General features: G+C 36.2%; 1 protein-coding gene across 13 annotated transcripts in view; it reads right to left on the bottom strand.

Annotated features, from left to right (window-relative positions):
* Nucleotides 1-436: 436 nt before the first annotated feature.
* The window catches only part of LOC130676239 (myeloid zinc finger 1-like), a 34,969-nt gene continuing 14,564 nt past the window's right edge, over nucleotides 437-20,841 (bottom strand). For 4 of the 13 annotated variants that reach the window (XM_057482348.1, XM_057482347.1, XM_057482349.1 and 1 more), the window contains exons 2-3: nucleotides 8,088-9,278; nucleotides 437-7,114 (exon numbers count right to left, since the gene is read on the bottom strand). In XM_057482348.1, the coding sequence (XP_057338331.1) occupies nucleotides 6,090-7,114; nucleotides 8,088-9,243 (2,181 nt within the window). In that variant the 5' untranslated portion in view covers nucleotides 9,244-9,278 and the 3' untranslated portion in view covers nucleotides 437-6,089. Of the gene's footprint in view, nucleotides 7,115-8,087; nucleotides 9,279-10,103; nucleotides 10,247-10,316; nucleotides 10,335-10,903; nucleotides 10,922-12,666; nucleotides 13,567-14,369; nucleotides 14,514-20,841 lie in introns of those variants that run through there. The other 9 variants (XM_057482338.1, XM_057482344.1, XM_057482343.1 and 6 more) reach the window with 8 other exon arrangements.

Below are 20,841 nucleotides of genomic sequence, written 5' to 3'. Positions count from 1 at the left end.
TAATAATAATTGTTATGATATTCTTGTTAATTGGATCTTTGGGAAAAGACGAGCGTAAGTCGGTGATTAGAACTCGCAAACTCGAGACACTCGTCAGTCACAAAATTATAACAGCTAATATGTATATATATTTATATTTATATATTTACATATATTTAATGTGTTTATATATATGTATATATATATATACTTATAAGACGTAAATTAATATAAATTCTTCCACTTGTCCCACTTGTTAAATCACTATTATATAGGAACCAGGTTCCGTTGTTGCTGTTGCTCGATTTGCTTCTGACATAACAACAAAAGCACCGAATTATTGCGTGACTTGATTGTAATAATATAATTGACAGTCTTACTCCTTTTCATATTATACAATTAAAAATAAAAAAAAAATAAACAAAAATATTAATTATTATTTTCCATTATATATATATTTTTTTTTTACATTTGTTTTAATTGGAATAAGTGTGTATACATATGGCAAAGTCACGCATTTATTCGTTTAAATAATTAAAAAAAATTGTATGTTTTGTTCTGTATGTGAATTATTAATTTTTAATTGCGCAGTACCAGATACTTGGCACACCGTACTCACTTTAATTTTAACGACAAGTGAAAACGGGTGCAAGACGTGGTCCGACTGCCACCCAATAATAGATTATTTATTGCACCTATGTCGCGCACTGTTTCGGGCATTTATTTATTATATATCTATATATTTATCTTATATACTTTTTTGTTCATTCAACTATTTTTTATATATATATTTTTTTTTTGTTCAATCATTTATTTAATTAAAGCTCAATTTTGAAGCGCAGTGTCGCCAAAAGACAAAAAGAAATTGCTAAGTACGAGTTTTGTTTCTCGTGATAAAAAAAATTTTTTCATTCTTTTTTATAATATATATATATTTAAATATATATATAATATAAATCTATCTATGTATATATATATATATAAAATATGATAAATAATTAACACAAATTGTTCACTCTCACAATAGAGACGGTTGGAAGAGACAGCAAATAATAATAATAATAATAATAATAATAATAATAATAATTAATTAATAATAATATAAAATAAAACAATAAAATGGCGTAAATAAATGAAAAATTATTCTTGGGCGCATCATCCCGTCGCTTGAAAGTCAAAGGCTTGCACACGGCCAGTTGACTGAGTCTTATAGTGAAAAAAAAAAATAATTTACATATTTTGATACATGGATTAATTAAAAAAGACTTAATCTAATTTATACTAATAATAATAATAATAATAATAAGTAATTATAATTATAATCTTGAGCATTTAGTTTAGCTATGAGGGATGTTGTGCCCAAATTTTTATTACTTATCATTTTTTTTTAATCACTATATACCAATATTTAAAAATATATATATAGAGTATTCTATCACTCTTACACTCGTAGTATTTTTGTTCACATGTCCGCTTTACTTAAAAAAAAATAAAGGCATAAAATAATAATAATTATAATAAAAATTAACGCATTCATACATCAGTTTTTTTTTACTATACATGTGTAAAAATAATAAAGAAACAAAACTAATTATACATTAAAGCAAATATTATTTTCTTTAAGAAAATAAATAAATGCAATTTTTATGAAAACTTTCAAAATAAAAAAAATAAAAAAAAAACAAAGCACCTCTTTAAAAGCGCAGTACAATTCTATAGCTGCTAAGTGCGGTTTTATAATTCAATTAAAATACATAAAAAAATTTTTAAAAAAACAATTTTCCGAATATTGTCATATCGCTCGAATATCACATGACGTTGAGTTTTTTTTTAACTCACTTTTGCTTAATTTTTTGTTTATTTAGTTTTGTGACTGCGAGATTTAAAGACTTGGTAATTAATTATAAAATATTTATCACTATTAATAAACACTAAAAGGCATCTACAATATTTCAATACAAAATAATATAATATTGATAATAAAAAGATATAGATATAATATAATAATAATAATAAAAGTTGAAAACTCTAGTATAAAAACTAACCACTGCATTATATGCAAAATCTCTCTAAAACTTAATAACAAACTAATATTATTAATTAATAATTTTAAAAAACGCATAGTTGTGTTGTATAATTAATTAATTAAATTAAATAATAGTAAATAATATTAATATTAATTAATTAAAAAATAAAACAATGATGTATATTTTACACTTTTTACTCTACATGTCGTAGGCCTCATTATTCTTTTTTGTTGATTTTTTTTTTTGTTCAAAGTCTTGTTTTTTCAAGACTTGTTCAGATTTTGTTTGACATATTGGCAAGAGTCACTGTCAATTGTCCGCGAGGACGTCCGAAAATAAATTAAAATTTTTAAATTCATTAAAACGGGAAACAATTAACGTATAGTGGAGAGACTGATAAGCAAATTAATATGGAAAGTTAATAAGTACGTATTTGGTGTATGAGATTTATCTTGTCTTGAGCGAATTCTATTCACTGATAACAGTTTTAAATTATAGAAGAAAAATATATGTATTTATATATATATATATATATGTATATATTTATGTAACTATTTGTTTTTAGAATTTGTTTTATGGTTTTGTCAGCTATTTTAACAGTTTGTTTTATGGAGAACGGAGAGCGTAAGTGAAGTTGATAACGCGACACGTTAATTGTGCGTAAATATAAATTTGTTTTATTATTTTATTTTATTTTTGATACGATAATTTGTTCGATTGATTAAATAAAATAAATTGCTATTGTTTATTATTACATCGTAATCTAACTGGACATTTAAATTATATATGTATTTATATATATAATATATATTTATATTTAGTAATAATAATATATAATATATATATATGATATTTATATATATTATTCAAATGTACAATAGAAACATTTATAATTAATACTCTATATAAAAAAAAATTTGTATAAATTAATTAATTTATAAAATGGCATTTGATGGCAACTCATTTAAGTTTATTTTTATATTTGTCTCAAATTCAAATTCAAATTTTTTTTATTATTCGCGAAAGTTTTTGACTGAAATTTTGATTTTTATTCGAGATATTTTTATATATCACTATCTATACACGAGTCCACAGGAAAAAAAACTTATTGATTTAAATAAAAATTATTTTTTTTACTAGTAATTAAAAAGCGGCACTTTAAATATAATTATTTTATATAAAATAACTTAGACTTTAAATTTAAATAAAATATAAAATTTATGTGAAAAATTCAATTTTTCGTTACATCTCTTTCTTCTTTTTTTTTTTCTTTTTCTCAAATTTTATTCAAAATTTTACGTATTTTAGATTTTGGCCAAGCCCTTATTTTTGTTCATTAATTTTTTAATTGGACAATAATGTATTACCGTGCCAATAAAATAAAAATAATATTCATAATAATATATAATAATTATGATAATAATAATATAAATATAATTATAATAATAATATTAAAACGATCACATCGTCAAGCACAGCATTTTGGCGGTTGCACGAATCGTACGACAATATCAAACCAAAATTTTTTTAAATATATAATAGTTTAGCGTGACAATTAAATGACACGATTTTTTTTTTTTTCGTTTTTTTTTTTTTTAGTATTTTTTTTTTTCTTTTTCTTTTTTTATATTTTTTTTTCTTTTTTTTTAGTACTTGTATGAGAGTACCGATAATTAATTGCGGTTTTTTTTTTATTTTTCAATATAATATACCATTCCTAAAATATGATCAAATCACTGCCGCGAGCAGCAATTCCGAGGCACTACGATCAGGCCATATTGAATATGGCCGCACAATTATCATCTCAAATCTGTTATTATTATTTTTAATTTTAATTTTTAAACTTCTCTAAATCATAAGACTATGTAGAGAATACTTATTACATAATTCATAACCATAATAATAATAATAATTATTATTATTAATAATGATAACTAACCAATGAATCAATTAATTAATAATAACGTTACTTATATCTGAATGCCTAGATACAGATCAATTATCAATATAATGTACAATAATTAGAGAGATCACACGTCTTAAATATAGAAATTTATAAGACTATTTCTAGTACATAAAACATTTGCTTCCTCTTTAAGTATTGCCACGAAATTTACGGATTTATGATAATAATTAATTAATACAATAATAATAATAATAATAAATCTGATGAGCGGACAGCTAAACACGGTCTTAGTTGAGCCACGCGGCTGTCTACTTTATAATATATATATATATAGATACATATATATATTTTATTAAAAACTTAGGAATTTAAATCTCTAGTGTCTCAGCCTTCGTCCACAAATTCCCTCCCTCGTGTCTGTATTTTAAATTTCACTTTTACTATTATTTAAAAAATTTTTTTTTTAATGCTTACCTAAGTAGTTATCAGCACCAATCTCATTTTATAAACCAATCAAAATATCGTCGTATAGATAGTAATAGTAAATTACCTGGTGTATAAATATACATTGAAATATTGTAATAGTATACAAGAGTCATACCTTTCTTCGTACATCGCATCATCGTCAATCTGTTGTGACGTGTAATCTTCGTATTCCGTAGCACAGTGGGTATCCGTCCGCTTTATTTTTCTTTATTATTATGGTTTAGCCTTTTCATTACGTCAATTAATTACTTAATTACTTCTTTATTATTATATTTTCGATCATTTTCGCGTGATTCTTTTACTTTTTTTTCTCTACCTCACTCTCTCTCTCTTTACTTTGTACGCACATTCCTTCGCAACTTTCATGACCACTCCCCATCAGCTCACTTGCTTTAAATATATATGTACATACATATATGCATGTATGTATACATACATACATACATATATATACTACGTTTTTTTGTTCGCGTCTCTTGCATTCGTCTGCAAAACTAAACGATTTTTCTCTCACTCGCGGCCATCTTAAATCTTCACCGACGCTCTCTCACGTTCTCGCTTTCGTGTTTACCACACACTCGCATCATCGTTTTTAACATCAACAGCAACCCCTTTTGCTCTTGGTTCCCTTTGCCTCAACACCCTCTATTTTTCCGTCGCATCTTATTTCTCATCCACCACCGTTTTTGTTTAGATGTTTTTTAATTTTTTTCTTTTTTTAACATTATTATTATTATTATTATTGTTATTATTATTATTAATTATTATTATTTATTATTATTATCATTTTTGTTTTGTTTTTACGATTAATTATTTCACGTTTTACATATTTACAGACGTCCTCTACCACCATTTAATCGGGATAAATATTTCGTCCATCTTATTAATTATTTTTAAATTCTTCCAAGATTCACAATATACTCAACTTGACTTCAATCAATTCATTAAAACATAGGCAAGTTAAATATTGTATCACAATCGTTTCAGTCTGGTCGAAATCGAACATTTTCAACCCATTGAGGGAAAGAAACGCGTTTTTTTTACGGTTTTATAACTATATAGTACGAGTTTTATTATTTTTTTTTAAATTTTTTATAGTACGATTTTTTTTTTTTTTTTTTTTTTTTTTTAATTTTTTTGCTTTTCTTCCCTTTGACGATTTCAGAATGCGTTACGCTGTACATAAATCGCTGAAAACACGAATTTTAAATTCACAACGCGCTCGTAATCGTTTAAAAAAAAAATACGAGAATCGAGTAACCGTCATTATTATATGTATATGTTTAGATGTAATCGAACAAATCGGCACGAAAAATGGAAGAATAGTAATAATTATAGTAGTAGCAATTAATGATAATATTAAAAAAAAAAACTAACAGTAATAATAATAATAATAATGATAATAATCACAATAATAATAATAATAATAATGTGATGAAAATGAAAGTAAAGCAAACCGGAAAGATATGAAAGACGAAATGCTAATAAATGCACGATAAATGTCACGGGTAGTGTTGCTGCAGTGGCTGGCACAAATGCGACGATACATCAGAAGTTGAAGCTGGATCTGGTGGAGTTGATGATGTTGTTACAGAAGTACTAGCTCCAGAATTATTTCCAATGGGCGTGAAGCAACGCTGATACTTTAGCGGGATTCCTGCTTGCTAATAGGCTGCAGGATGGACGGTTAGTCACTGCGGTGGCAGTGCCGACGGTGGTTTAAATTCTCCAGTTACAGCAACTCCGTTGGTTTGACCGGGAAACTGTGAGGATGAAACTGGTGGTTGATGATTGAATGCGGGTGCGTAGCACTGAGGAAAGTATAGCTCAGGTTTTACGACTGTCGGTGTAAGACCACGTGGAACTGGTACAGGCCCAAGTGCCGTTGGTGTGCCAGAAGATTTTCCGTCGCTGCTCGAGTTTCTCCTCACTTTACTTGCGTGTGGATTCATGTGATTGTCGATGTGTTTCTTCACCTCTGGCTCGGTCGCGAAGCGCCTCCGACAGTTGGGCATGGGACAGCAAAAGGGCCGGTCCCCCTGATGCGTGCGTGTGTGCTGATCCAAGATGGCCTTTTGACGAAAATCCTTGCCGCATTGCTGACATTTGTAAGGCTTTTCTCCCGTGTGGATGCGCAAGTGCTGATTGAGAATGGTCCTCTGTCGGAAATTCCGACCGCAGTAGACACATCCGTAGGGTTTCTCGTTTGTGTGGATACGAAGATGCTGCGTCAAGTGTGACTGCTGACGAAATCTCTTGCCGCACTCTGGACATGGATACGGCCTTGACTCGATGTGGATGCAGCCGTGCTGCAAAAGGGTACTCTTCTGTTTGAACTCCTTCTGACAAATTGGACACCTAACGTAGAGAGGCATACCCGCAGATCTGCCGTGCTGAATGACGTCTGGTAAACAGGACTTGCTGCCGTTGGGACCGCTGTTGGACCCACCCTGCTGTTTAATGTACTGAAGTGCACCGAAGCTGCCAGGTCCACCAGCCCCGAAGACCGCGTGATTCCCGCCTTTTGGGTCTTTGAAGTAGGCAGGGTACTGGATGGAATTGCCGTCCGGTGATGGACTGAATGCCCCCGACTGGGTGTCGGTATCACCGAAAGTCGAGGCAACCTCCTCCTTGCCCTCCTCCGGGGGAAATGGTACGTCCTGCGGCCAGAGCGTTGGAGTCATACCATTCTTGAAGATCAGATGCGGACTCACATCTGGAATTAACAATGAGATATTTAGGATTGACGGGCTGATGGTTACTCAGGTGAAGGATTAATTTTTTCTTTTCTTTTTCTTTTTTTAATAACAATAAAAAAAATAAAAATAAATATATAATTTTATAAATAATTTATATTTTTTTAAGGCTTGTTGTTAAATTAATAAATTATTTAAATATCATTCATGAAAAAATTAATTAGTTGCAAAGATAATAATAAATAACTTTATTTATTTTAATTAAATTGGATAAATATAATAAAAGCATTTTATTATGTTCAGCGCGTTTTATTTTTTTTCTTTTTTTCTTTTTTTTTTTTTTTATTTTTTGGTAAAATCAATAATACTCGGACAATTAGAAAACACATTCCCGCCCGTTACGATCGTCAGGAACCAAGTGCGGAAAAAAAGGTGGCGAGAGATAAGCCGTTCCGCCGCATAATACTACTGCCCTCTTGTCCTTGGCGGAAACGGAAAACGTTCGACCTTGGAGGGGGGAAAAGGGGAACCGGCCTCCGAACAGGGGACGCCGATATGGAACAGGAGTCAGTGGATACGGGTCGAGAGAGTGTAAAAGAGTGAAAGAGAGAAATTGAGAGAGAATATTATAAATAATTAGAGAAATATTTTATACACCATGGAGATTTGAATATAAAGAAATAAACTAAAGAAAAAAAGAGAGAGAGAGATTGAGAGAAATATATATTTAAAGACTGATAGAGGTGGGTAATGAGAGAATTGGCACATAACAGAGAGCGAGGAGATGGTGGATTTTTTTCTTTCCCGGTGGTACTGAGAGTGTATTTGTAATAGAATGAATTTGGTAGTGTAGTTTGGTAGCATAGTAGTTTATTAAAAAATAGTAGTAAGTAAAAATAGCGACCAGCAGCGATAGTAATAAGCGGTGGATGGGTCAGTGTGGTTGTGGCGGACGCCCTCTGGGAGTCTGGGGAGGCAGAGAGAAATGCTCGCCTTGGTGTGTGCGGACGTGCTGATTCAGGATCGCCTTCTGACGGAAGTGTTTTCCGCACTCCGGACATTGGTATGGCTTCTCACCCGAGTGGATGCGCAGATGCTGGTTGAGGATGGCGCGCTGCCGGAAGGTACGCTCGCAGTAAACGCAAGCATAGGGCTTCTCGTTCGCGTGAATTCTTAGATGTTGCGTTAGATGTGACTGTTGCCTGAACCGCTTTCCGCACTCTGGACATCCGTACGGCCGACTGTCCGTATGGATCCTCTCGTGTTGCAGCAATGTCGATTTTTGTTTGAAGTCTTTTCCGCACGTTAAGCACTTGAACAACCGCAGATCACTATTAGCACCACCCTTTGAGGATTTGCCGTTTTGCTGAACAATATCTGGCAATACGGTTGCCATATTTGGGGCACCGGGACTCGCGTACTGGTGAGCTTCTAAACTCGCCCCTCCGTCGCCTTGCCCCAATGACGTCAACATAACACCCGGTTGTTTTAAGTAGTGCAGCGCTGAGAAACCACCCGGAGTTAGCATATGTGGCGGTACCGAGGGCGACGGATGCGGCCGAGTCTCTTTGAAGTAGTGTTGAGGATATTGCTGAAGTTCACCTGCACCAGGAAAGCAGTCGCTGCGGTCGACCTCGTGTGGTGTCAACTGCTGCTGTGGCGAGTGCTCTTGTTGTGCCTGTTGTTGCTGCTGTTGTTGCTGTGCCTGCTGCTGTGCCTGCTGCTGTTGTGCCTGCTGTGCTTGTTGCTGCTGCTGTGCCTGTTGCTGCTGTTGGACTTGTTGCTGTTGGACCTGCTGCTGCTGCTGTTGTTGCTGTTGCTGTTGTGCCTGTTGCTGTTGTTGTGCCTGTTGTTGCTGCTGCTGCTGCTGTTGCTGAGCCGACGACTGACCGGACTGTATGTCGTCCTCTGGTGGGGTCAGTGCCTGAGGCTCGGGTGGTGCCGATGGATATGGTGAGGGCACGGGAGACGCCAGTGTTGGTGGAGGTCCCGTTTCACCACCTTCGACCGGTGGACCACAAGGCTGCTGTGGACTACCGGAGGAGGATGATGCCTGTTGCTGTTGCTGCTGTTGCTGCTGCTGTGCATACAGACCACCATCTTGGAGAGATCCTGGCCCCGGAGCCCACTGGCCCTGGGGTCTCTCCATGTTGTCCTTGTACAATACGTACGGCGCGCCAGTATCTGCAATCAACATCAAAGACCAAAAACACAAATCAACAATTGTTGACGTCATTTTTATTATTTTAAATATAACTTCTGACGTATTATTTAATAATCACCAAAAAGTTATGTTTAAAAATTAAAAAAAAATTTATATTTTTATATATGTAATAAATAAAATAAAATAATAATAAAGTTAATAAATAAAAAATTCAATCGTTGATGGTGCGGTAGGATGGGGAGGAAGATGCAAAGCAGGACTAGTTTATAAAAATTTCAGCATTATAAAATATTCATAAATCACGAACGGAGTTTGTAAAACAACAAATTCAAGTTTATATATATAACTACTGCTACCTATACTCTACACCATAGTGAATTAGTGAAAAAAAAAAATATAAAAAAATCCACGTTGCTGTTATTATCACTACTACTACTATTATTATTACTCATTTTATTCTATTCAGGTGTCTTAACTCCCGACATTGTAGCCGTCGTCATTTACCAACTAATGTGTAACAAAGAACTTACATTGTAACCGCCGCGGCAGGTATATAAGCTATCATTACGTCTTAATACACTTGATATTACGGTGAGGGTTTTAAAACCAGGGTTTAAAGTTTATCAGAAAAGGGAAAAAAGGGATAGTAATAAAACCTTGTTGCCTTTTTTTGTTCTGCCGTTTTGTTGTTATTATCATTATCATTATTTTTGTTACTGTTAGCAAATAAAGGGTAGACGGTACCCGTCGAAAAAAAATATCCAGCCGCAACGAGCGGGTATTCCCTTGCGATTTGCTAAAGCAATGACGTTTTAAACCGGTTCGCCATTATTATTAGTAAGTACCTGATGGTCTACCGAATACATCGTCTTCGTCCTCGTCGTCGGTGCTGCTAATACTTGTACGTGTATCTTCTTCTTCTTCCATTTATCCCAATGTGTAACCAACTAACCACAAATAATTACAATATACATTATATTACCGTTTCCTGAAATCACACAACCGAACCACACGTAAGTAAACAAAAAATAAAATAACAAAAAGTGTATAATACATACACGAATTATCTTAGTTCCCGTAAATTATTATTTCATGTTCATATATATTAAATATACACATCATTTATCATATGATATTTATAAATATGATGTGTATCAGACACGGGCGTGACAATTAACAGCGACAATAGTAAGACATAACTGAAATTAAGCTAAAGTATTTTGTCACTCTATTCAATTTAATTATTCAAATTACTTTATGCATATATTTGTCTATATATAAGTGGATATATGATAGTAAAGTTAGAGTGCAAGAGCAACCTTCTCGTGGCCTTTACGAGGAACGCAACAGCTCTAATCGTAAGTACTTTCGAGCTCGCAGACGGACATAATAATACAACAGAATATAGTTAAGCTAGTCTCCAGACCGTAACACAACCGTCCCTTTCTCTCCAATCGTCCAATCCATTGACGGTTTTCAATGAAATGACAATCAGTTGTTACGTTATTTTTAATCGATGAATTTATCTGCAGCGGCAATAGTAACAATCAAATCAATGGCTACAATAATAACCCGAGTGGAATGAAAATAAAAATAAAAAAAAGGAATAGCTAATAAATAAATAAATAAAAATTAATATATTTACATGCCCACGAGCATATTGCTACAGAATACATTGCACTGACGACAAAGTTCAACGTACGTAATCTCAACTCGTTTCTTTTATATGTCTAACTATCTCACTCTGGCTTTCTCGTTTCTTGTGTATCTAAATATATAACTTAGAACGATGTAGTATATTTTCGAATGCCACATGGCGAATTACCGAGACCGAGAGCACAACTACAGTTACAAGACGACGTGCCTCCGCACAAAGTTTTCTTTGTTGGGAGTATATAAGGAACCCTCCTATCGCCGATCATCATCATCGTGGCTATACATCCATATCCATATACTTATACATATACATATATAGATCTATATAAATACACACATGGATTTATTTCCTACCGAGTTTTCATTGCGAGCCGAGCATTTGATAACGCCCGATTTTATTGCCGTAACAGTTTATCTATCAGTCTTCATACATAATTGTACAGTATATATATATATGTATGTGATGATATACGTATGATTTACGTCCGCTGAGATTAAATACACGCGGGTTAGTGATTTTGGTTGACCAATGACCCACTATCGTCTTTGCATTTTTAAGGAAGAAATGAATAAAAATTAAATTCCTTTTAAGCTTTAGCGAGTCCGTCGCTCAGACGATTGTAGTTTTAATAAAATACTCGTGCCAGCGGCTGTTTGTCGTCTCTGTACCGTAGTTGTAATCGTAAAGTCTCACTGTTACCACGAGCACCAGTGTAGTATCTTTCTAGTACTTATTATTATCATATATATTTATATCTTTAGGTGTAGATGTTAATGTACGTGTATTAAAGTTTGTCATGTGAAGAGTATGGATATAAATATATGTAACAACACGTTGATCATTAACGGAATAATAATAATCGTGATGGGTGTTAACAGCACACATATATGAGCACGTGGGTTTTGGCGTCGACGTTAAAGAAAGCGCGGTTGTGTTCAGTCGTCTATTGACGAAACAGATTCCTGTGTATAATAAAACGATATTTAAAAAACGACACGCGGTTTTAACACGACGGAGAGTATTCTTTACACATGTGTAGATGTCTATGTCTGCATGTATATAAGTATGTAGATATATGTATATGTATATCTATAGAACACACGGTATTGTATACCGCATTGGTGCGGGCAATGTAGGCGCCTTATCGTCGCAGCGATCAGCGAGAATCGGCGACAGTGGCGTTAGTGGCTGGCTGGTAGGCAGGCAACAAGGGGGAAAGGGCAATGGCGGGACAGTTCAAAACCGCGCGGAGTCAAATGTACTAATGATGGATTGGAATTTTTTTTTTTTTTGGTTCTTTTTTTTTAAGAGTAAGATTAGTATGGAGAGAGGATTTGGACGGATGACGATGGAGGATGTGCTGATTGTGCGATGGATTTGATGGGAAAAAAAATTAACTTTGAAAAAAAAAAAAAAAAAAAGAAGCCGTAGGAATTAGCGTGATGAGGAGAGTTAGAGAGAAAGGTGTCAAAGAGCGTGAATGTGGGTGTTGCATGTGTGTGCCAGGAAGACGGGAAGAGTATTGTAATACACTGATCACAAAAATTCCAACACATACACACAGGCACACTCACACATTACAATTCACTCAGCACATACACGCTGATGTATGTACGTATGTATGTATTAGTTTATACATAGATATATAAATACATCACCACACTCGCGATTACTTTAATTTGAACTTGTGTAGATTTGTTTGAATTTTTTTTTTGAATTTTTTTTTTTTTTTTTTTCAAATGAATACTCACCGGAATTGTAATATTCCTTAAAATAACGTGTCGCCGCGCGCTGGACGATCGAGTAATAGAGGTTGACATACGACGTTGACTGATTCTGTGCGGAGAGCGCCATTTACACCGTGTTTAATTCGCAACTGGTAATATCGCGAGCCGAAAAAAATGTCTGGACGACGTTGTGTGTTGCGTGCGACGTCTCACGCACGCGGGGTTGGGTAGAGTAGTAGGATTGTATTGGAGGGAGCGCGGATAAGAGGGAGAGAGGAAAGGAGAGTGAAAGAGGAGAGAGAGAAATACAACACGAGGCGGGATATATGTAGTATGTTATAATGAAGAGAAAGAATGAGAGAGACAGAGAGAGACGACGGTAACACGACGCGACGTCGACGACGACGACGACGATCACGACGAGTACGACGGTCTCTCTTAGTTAAATTCACGCAACGCGTCGTCTCGGCATGCCGTGTTATATTCAAAACTCACGACTTATCTCTCCGCTCTCTTTTGGTACCCGCGCCGGTAGACAAACTCGGTAGACTCGGCTGGCCCCCCGAGTGTGTACTCGCCAAGACCGAGACGCTCGCCGCGGCGTTGCCGCACTTCCGTCGCCGGCATAAGCCTGGAGTGGGGACTTCTGGACTGGATTGGGTTTGGGACGTTGGACACGGGATGGAGCGCCGCTGCTGCTGCTGGTGCTGCTGCCGCCGCCACTGCTATAGCGGGAAAGAACCAGACACACAATGCACTGGGACGGTTGTAAAAGAGAGACGCAGTGCTGTCGATATGACAGAGAAGGAGAACCAGAGTAGTAGAAGCCAGAGTACATATAGAAGGCCGTGGGATGAGAAGCCTGTGGAGCGGAGAAAGAGGCGAATGAGGAGGAGACGTGTAGGAGAAAGAAACTCTGCTGCGCGACTCACTGTTGTCGAGGCGGCGACGACGACGACGGCGGTCGCGGAGGTAGCGGTGGTGCCGGCGGGAATACTAACCCAGGACGTTGTCAGAAGTGAGCGGGTGGACGGACGGTACTGGCAAGAGGGTGGAGGACTAGAGAGGGAGCACCAAGAGTGTAGAGGAGAAGCAAGTCAAGCGAGTTGTCCGTTGGACCGTTGGTGGTAGTAGGGATTCGCCAAGTGAAGGGCGCTCTCGGGGTGATAGGGGCCAGCGGCAGACTCGCGGATAGATCCGCGAGGTGGGCGAGCGGGAGAGGGGCTTTGCTGCTGCTGCTGCTTCTACTCCTGCTGCTTGCTGCTGCTGCTGCTGCTGCTCCTCATACTATATATATACATATATAATACGGTTTGGTATTGTATGTATATATACATTTGTACATACAGATAGGCAAAGCAGCGACATGCGAAATGCAGAAAGAGGGAGAGAAACAGCGCAAGCTACGACTCTGCGCGTCGACGAGAATATAGACACGGTGGGGGATTTGGCAAACGGCGGGAGGGATTTCCCAGCCGCGACGTGCCCCCTCGATGCGCGCTGCGCTGATGCATCGCGACTCTCTGCCCGACTCTCTACCTACGGAGTCACATGGTACGCTCGTGCCACGAGTACGAAGCCTCTCCCAAATCAATATCACTCGTTTAAAAAAAAGGAGAGAAAGAGCAAGAGAGAACGAGAGAATGAGAAAGAGAGACAAATGAGTAGAAAGGAATAAAATAAAAAGTAAAGAAAAAAAAATTAAATAAAAGCACCAAAGAACGTACCTGTAATCGTCGTCAGAGCCTTCGACATGTCCAAAAGTATTAACGACGGTTCTCATGCGCGCGACTCATTTCTCGATTAATAATAATACTATACCGCGTATAGGACATGTAGAGAATGTAGAAGTCTAGTCCACATGAATTGAAAAGAGCTTTTATCCCTTCTACACAACAACTATTACTACAACTACTACTACTAATACAAATACTACTAATTCTACAACAAAAACAACAACTACTATGTGTATTATTACATATGCAGATCCCTTGGATCTATTCAAGTACGAAGGGACATTACATATAACAACTCTATAGTTATTCAGTATCTTGACTTTACGCGGTGGATTAGAGGCACGTATTTCCCGCCACTTTCTCAGACTGGCTTCTCCACGACTTCCCCGTTCACGTCTCTCCGTAGTCGTTTACACTCGGCAGCAGCAGCGGCCGAGCAGAGGCACGAGGGATAGAAACGCACGCGGCTCACCGAGCGGCCGTTCGAGTGTACCTACACGACGAATCATTCTCATCACCACGCGTTCACCTCTACACGCGCGCAAAAACCTCTTTCTATACATTACATATACTTTACTCTATATCCTTCTCTTTCCTTCAGCTTCGCGGGCTCCCGCCGTCACCAGTACAACTATCATCTCCACACATGCCCACACATATATATACATATACATACATACATACATATATATATCTAAAGCAATGACTGCCCTCTTGCTTATACTCCGATCTCATTTTACGCGCTCCCTCAGTCAGATCACTCGATTCTATCCTCTATAGTATATACTGTATACATAAATATATATATACATATAATATATAGGTATATAAAGAGCAAGTATATACATGTTGCGTGAATGGTGCTGTTTGTTACGACCTTGCGGCAAGGTGGAATATGCCTGCTTTTTTTCCATCACTTTATATACTGAACACTACTCTCTGATGCCCACAGATGCGCCACGAGATACACCCGAGATAGTCCATCTATGCAGACCACGGCGAAATTCATTTCCAGGATATTTCTTTTTTATTTTATTGTTCAAAAAGATTGTTTTATATTTTATTCTGGTTTTTTTTCTTTTAGATTAATTTCAATGTTATCCTCTGCATCGATAACCTCTTGCCCGGCAATTTTTCGTCCGTTACCCATTGCCAATATATTATTTTATTTTTATATACTTGTATTCAAATGAAAAAATATATACCGTTAAAGTCTATGGTTTAATTTTTTAATAAATTATTCAAAAATAATATCGAGTGTTGGAGGATTTGGTTTTGCGAAATATAAAAATCTTTTTTTTTTCCGCGCAAAAAAAGGTACGTACTGACCAAAGTCTTTTGAATACTGCAATAAATTTAAACTCAACAATATGTGTAACATTTACATAAGATCCGCTGCTGCCGTAAATGTTACTGATGCCATTAAATTTTACTCATGTCGCGGATAAAATCTTAAACACATGTATTTTTAACTCTCATTTCGTATGTATACATATATATATTGTTTTTTAATGATATTTTAAATAATTTATTTCATTGAATTTAAACCGTGAGAAAATTTCATTGATAATCCAGATATTTATGCACTTAAGTACCAACTAAATTTTCACTTCTGCTTAATACTCAATTTAAAATTTAATCCATCAAATAATTAATCGCTATCGAGTTATGCAATAAAATCCATGAGATCGAATTTCAAATATAAATATTGTTTTTTTTTTTTAAATTTAAATATCTCGACGTACGGGTTTATTTATCTAGTTAAATTTACAGAGTAATATTTTATTCTTTTGTTCATTGTTGTATTATATTTAAAAGTAAGAGAGAAATAAATATAAATAAATAAATAAAATAAAAAATAAATAAAGTAGCCAAACATTATGCAAATGATTGGTGGTGAAGATATATAGGAGACAATATGTAACCTTGACGAGTTTATTGGTGAGTGAACTTGGAGTCGAGTGTCGCCTAGACCTCTCAAGCATTCCCGAGTAAACCGTCAGAGTCCCAAAGGGGCGCCGTGGGGAGGAGGAGGAGGTGAAAGAGGAGTCAGACGAGGTGGTGGAGTTGAGTGTAGTCATTGCGCGATGAGTCGCAACGACCACTGCCCTAAATTCAAAACTCAACTTCTCACTGCACAATATATATACATATATACATCCATGTATACATATACAAACATATCCTCCAAGTTTTGACTCTCACTGCATGCACAGCATTCATACATATAGATGTATGTGTATATATATTTATATATATATACAATAAGCCGACGTATCCCAATAAGATACTGCTCAAGGTCGCAAGGATGTAAACAAACATTATGTCCGTAAAAAAATGACATAAAAATGTTTTTTTTTTCTTGAGAAAAAAAGTGATAAAAAAGTATAAAATGAAAATTAAATGTAAGATATCTTGCGCAGATGAGTTTAGAGCGCAGCTGCAAGTGCTGGGCACTGATAGGATGGACGCCTGCAACCGGGGTGTAATGGCCTAAACCTAAAATCGATACACTAGCGAAGAAAAACGTCGGCGGATGCCCCGGGAGATAAATGGCCGCTCATTGGAAACCCTTCTACCTCTCTCTCTCCGCTACTCCTGTCGGATCCGAGCGCGAGACTCGCACTACTCTCCCCTCGCGGACCCCACCGCCCCTCGCCCACCTATCCGGACCTGCCTGGACTAACGCTCTCTCGCCCGAGTCCCGTCCGCGGCTTTGCGTTTTTTTTCCTTCGCTCTCTTTTCTCCTCGTCCTCCACACCGCCTCATCCGAGTCCTCGTCCTCATCCTCGTCCTACTCTTCTTCCTTCCTCTTCACCATCCTCGTACACTTTTTACTCCATACCCTTTTTTCTACCTTCAATTCGCTGGACCAGGCAAACGTTCACTTCGCCATGCTATAGAGTAACGAGGAACTCTTTTATATACTATAGATCTATAGATATACAGATACAGATGGATGGATGGATAGATGGATATATATGTCTGTGCACATAATATTGATGAAACTCAAAAGTGTCGAGGTAAAGTCAACGAAATGGGAAATACATAGACAGAAAAAAAAATAAAATGAAATAAAGAAGGAGAAAAAAAAGGATGATGACTTGAACCCAAAAACAACACGAGTTAAGTGTGCGAATAGAAAACGTCGAGGTTGGTTTTAAGATACTCAGAGTGTCGTTTTTGTGCTTTGCTGTATAGGTATACTATGAGCACAAGATGTCTATATTTATCCGACGAATGCAATATTTGGATCTGCACGTACATACATATACATGAATGTACGTCGTCCCGTCGCCTGGTTCAAGTTAAGAGCAAGAGAATCATCGAGAATCCCATCGCCCCACGGACGGAAGGAGAGTGAGATATATAAAACAAGTTGAAGATAGTCGTATAGTCTTAGCACTTGGATTTATATACATATATAAATATCTATCTGTCTATACATATACATATATATGTATATGCATCCGAAGCAGCGCGGATGCTCTTGTAAGCGTCGCAGGCGTGGTTCCTTGCCCTCTGTCGCGACGTATTTATATCTAACGAGCGGCAGCGCGAACGAATGTGCATCGGACTCGTTTGCCGGACCGAGAAACAGCACGGGCATACAACCAACATCGCGAGTGTGTATAAGAATATTTATATACATATATATATATATATATATATAAAGCAGAGAGCAGAGGCTGAAGGAGAGAGATGTAATGAGGATTAAGTGAAGAAAGAGCAAGAGAAAAGAAGTAGATGGAGTAGATGGAGAGACGTTTGGTAGTTGTATAGAGAGCTCGAGAATCCCGCGAGAAGCCGGCGTGCCGGACGCACCCTCGTGTGCTGCTGCAGTGAGCAGCAGCAGCTCTCGCTACGCTCCGCTGAGCGTCTCTCCTTTTGCACTTTTTTACCTCACATTTCCTCTTTGCCGCCGATAATTCATGAGCAATGACGCGCTTCTTGGACTTTCTTTCATACAAACTATCGTCATTACAGACACTCACACTCTAACACACTCACACACACACATATAGACATACTTATATTTAATACACTCAAGGTAAAGTTTGTGTAAGATAATGTATAACCATTCATTTCTCACTTATTCAAAAGCCTTTACGGGTGACCTAATTTAAAATTATCTTCCCCCAATGGATCTACATTTAATGACAAAGAGTTTGATGAGATTAGTGGTAAATATATATGTGAAATATGAATTGAAAATAAATAATTAATTGATAAGATATTTAAAATCATAATAACAGAATGATGGAACGGTTTGATGATGACGGTGATGGTGATAAAATAATTTAATAGAGATATTTTGTCTCTGTTGATCGTTGATGGTATTATCACTTTCGGTGTTGCTCTTTTACACTCTTTGTGTATGTATCAGTATATATAACCAATGAATCGAGGAGGGTGCAAATGACGGCAGCCCGTTGCGCACTTTCATTTGGTCGGTGTGCTCTTCGGTGTATTGCCAAATATCAAAAATGACACTTGTTGCGCGTGTTAAAGTGGACCGAGTGATGACGGTGAACCGAATGGGAGAGAGGGCACGGGGCAGCGGCAGCCAGTTTAGTTGATGAAAATTGAATTTTAAAGCGAGCCCACAAACCATCACACAGTAAAGCCTACAAAGCCCGTTACCCGCTATGAAAGCTCACCATACATCCACACATGGATTTATATTTATAGTTTGTTTGTATATACATAAAATGTACAACGGTGTTTTCATGCACCAATACACGTATTATAGGTATCGGGTGCAACGAGTATCGCAATGACGATGATAAATTGGGTGGAATAAAATCGGGAAGCTTTAAAAGGGATCAAGTTGAATAAAAAAGACGCGAAAAATAGATAAAATAAAAATGAGAAATAGGTAGACGGAAGAAAAAATAAAAAATATAAAAGAATAAGAAAAAATAATAGAAAAAAAAAAATTGAATGGAAGAAAAAAGTAGACGAAAAAAAATCTGAAGGGATGAAAAAAAAATAAAATAAAATGAAAAAAGTCGAGTAATTCGGTCGATGCGCGGAGTTTTCGCGCGGGCTAAGTTCGTCGCCCTACGATTCATCCCACTCTCTCCGTCAGAGCGCGGGGGCAAGTGTATCCCCCGACATCCCCCCAGCCACGAGGGAGCACTTGCACCCCCGCTGCCACCGTCACCCACCACCGTCGTCGTCGCAGCCGTCGCAACCGCCGTCTGTGTGCCCACGTCTCTCTTTCTCCCTCTCAAACGATACCTTTTTTTCTCTTTCTCTTACGCGTCTTCCTCTTTTGGTTTAATACAACTTCTCTCGCTCACTCTCTTGCTTCTCTACTTCGCTGTATTCTTGGCGTTTCGCGCGATGCAAGGTCAACAAACTTTATTCCGATAAAAAAAAATAAAAACTAAATAATAAAAAAATAAAGAAAGAAAAATAAAGAAAAAGAAAAAAGTAAATCAAATAAAAATAAATATAACAAGAGTAATGGGGAGGAAAAAAAAATAATAAAATTAAAAAAATAAGTAGTAAAGAATAATAAAAAATATAAGTTGAGAATTGCGCTTGGAATTGTAACAGTGTTGCGAAAAAAGAAGAAAAAAAACGAGGAGATTGTATTTTAAAGGGCCACAATTATACTCTTTTGCTCATCTTTCTCATCTTACAACTCATTTATCGTTTCCTCTATACGCAGGATAAAAAAAAAATAAAAATACTAAAAAAATTTTTGATAAAAAAGATATCATTATCCTTTACTACTTACTATACTATCCAATAGTTTTAATCTACAATAATAATAATAATACCAACAGTAAAAAGAAATGATGAAAATGATGATGGCTGCAGATAAAACTCAATGATTGCAACCAATTGTTATTGAATTAAATCCTCAAAATAACTCAATACACTGGTTGGTTATTGGTACGTTAAATGTAATTTTCATTTCAAGAGTAAAACATCATTGACATCCACTTTGGGTCGTTTTTTGTGGGTCATTCTCCAGCGTGAGTGCAGACTTGAGCTGAGAATTGCAAGACTAAAATTAAGAGTCTCTGTACTGGTACGCTTTCAAAAGTGAATATTCACGGGTTAGCCCAAGGGTCCTCCTCCATCTCTCCTCTTGTTCCTCTTCTTCTGGTCCTTCTCTTCTTAAACTTGTTGTTTTTCTTTATCTCGACTTGTTCTCTCTTACAGTCTCTCTAGCTCTCTCGCTCCATACATACAATAAACTCTTTACTGTGTTATGTTTTAGTTGTTTGCGTGTAGCAGACCCTCGTCTGACAAACTCCAGTATATCTGTCTACTTGCGGTTGACTCTCGTTTCTCACCACAGTTTCTTCCTCACCCACTTTGCCTTAATTTTCTCGAAAATTTAATTAATGTACGTCCATAGATCATTATCACCTCTCTATAATTTTAATTTAAACCACCAGAATTATAATAAAAAATGTCATCTTAATTATTATTAAATAATTTT

This window comes from Microplitis mediator, chromosome 10, assembly GCF_029852145.1.
Source record: "Microplitis mediator isolate UGA2020A chromosome 10, iyMicMedi2.1, whole genome shotgun sequence".
NCBI lineage: Eukaryota > Metazoa > Arthropoda > Insecta > Hymenoptera > Braconidae > Microplitis > Microplitis mediator.
Note: the sequence above shows the minus strand (reverse complement) of the source record. Positions and strands in the feature narration are given on the sequence as shown.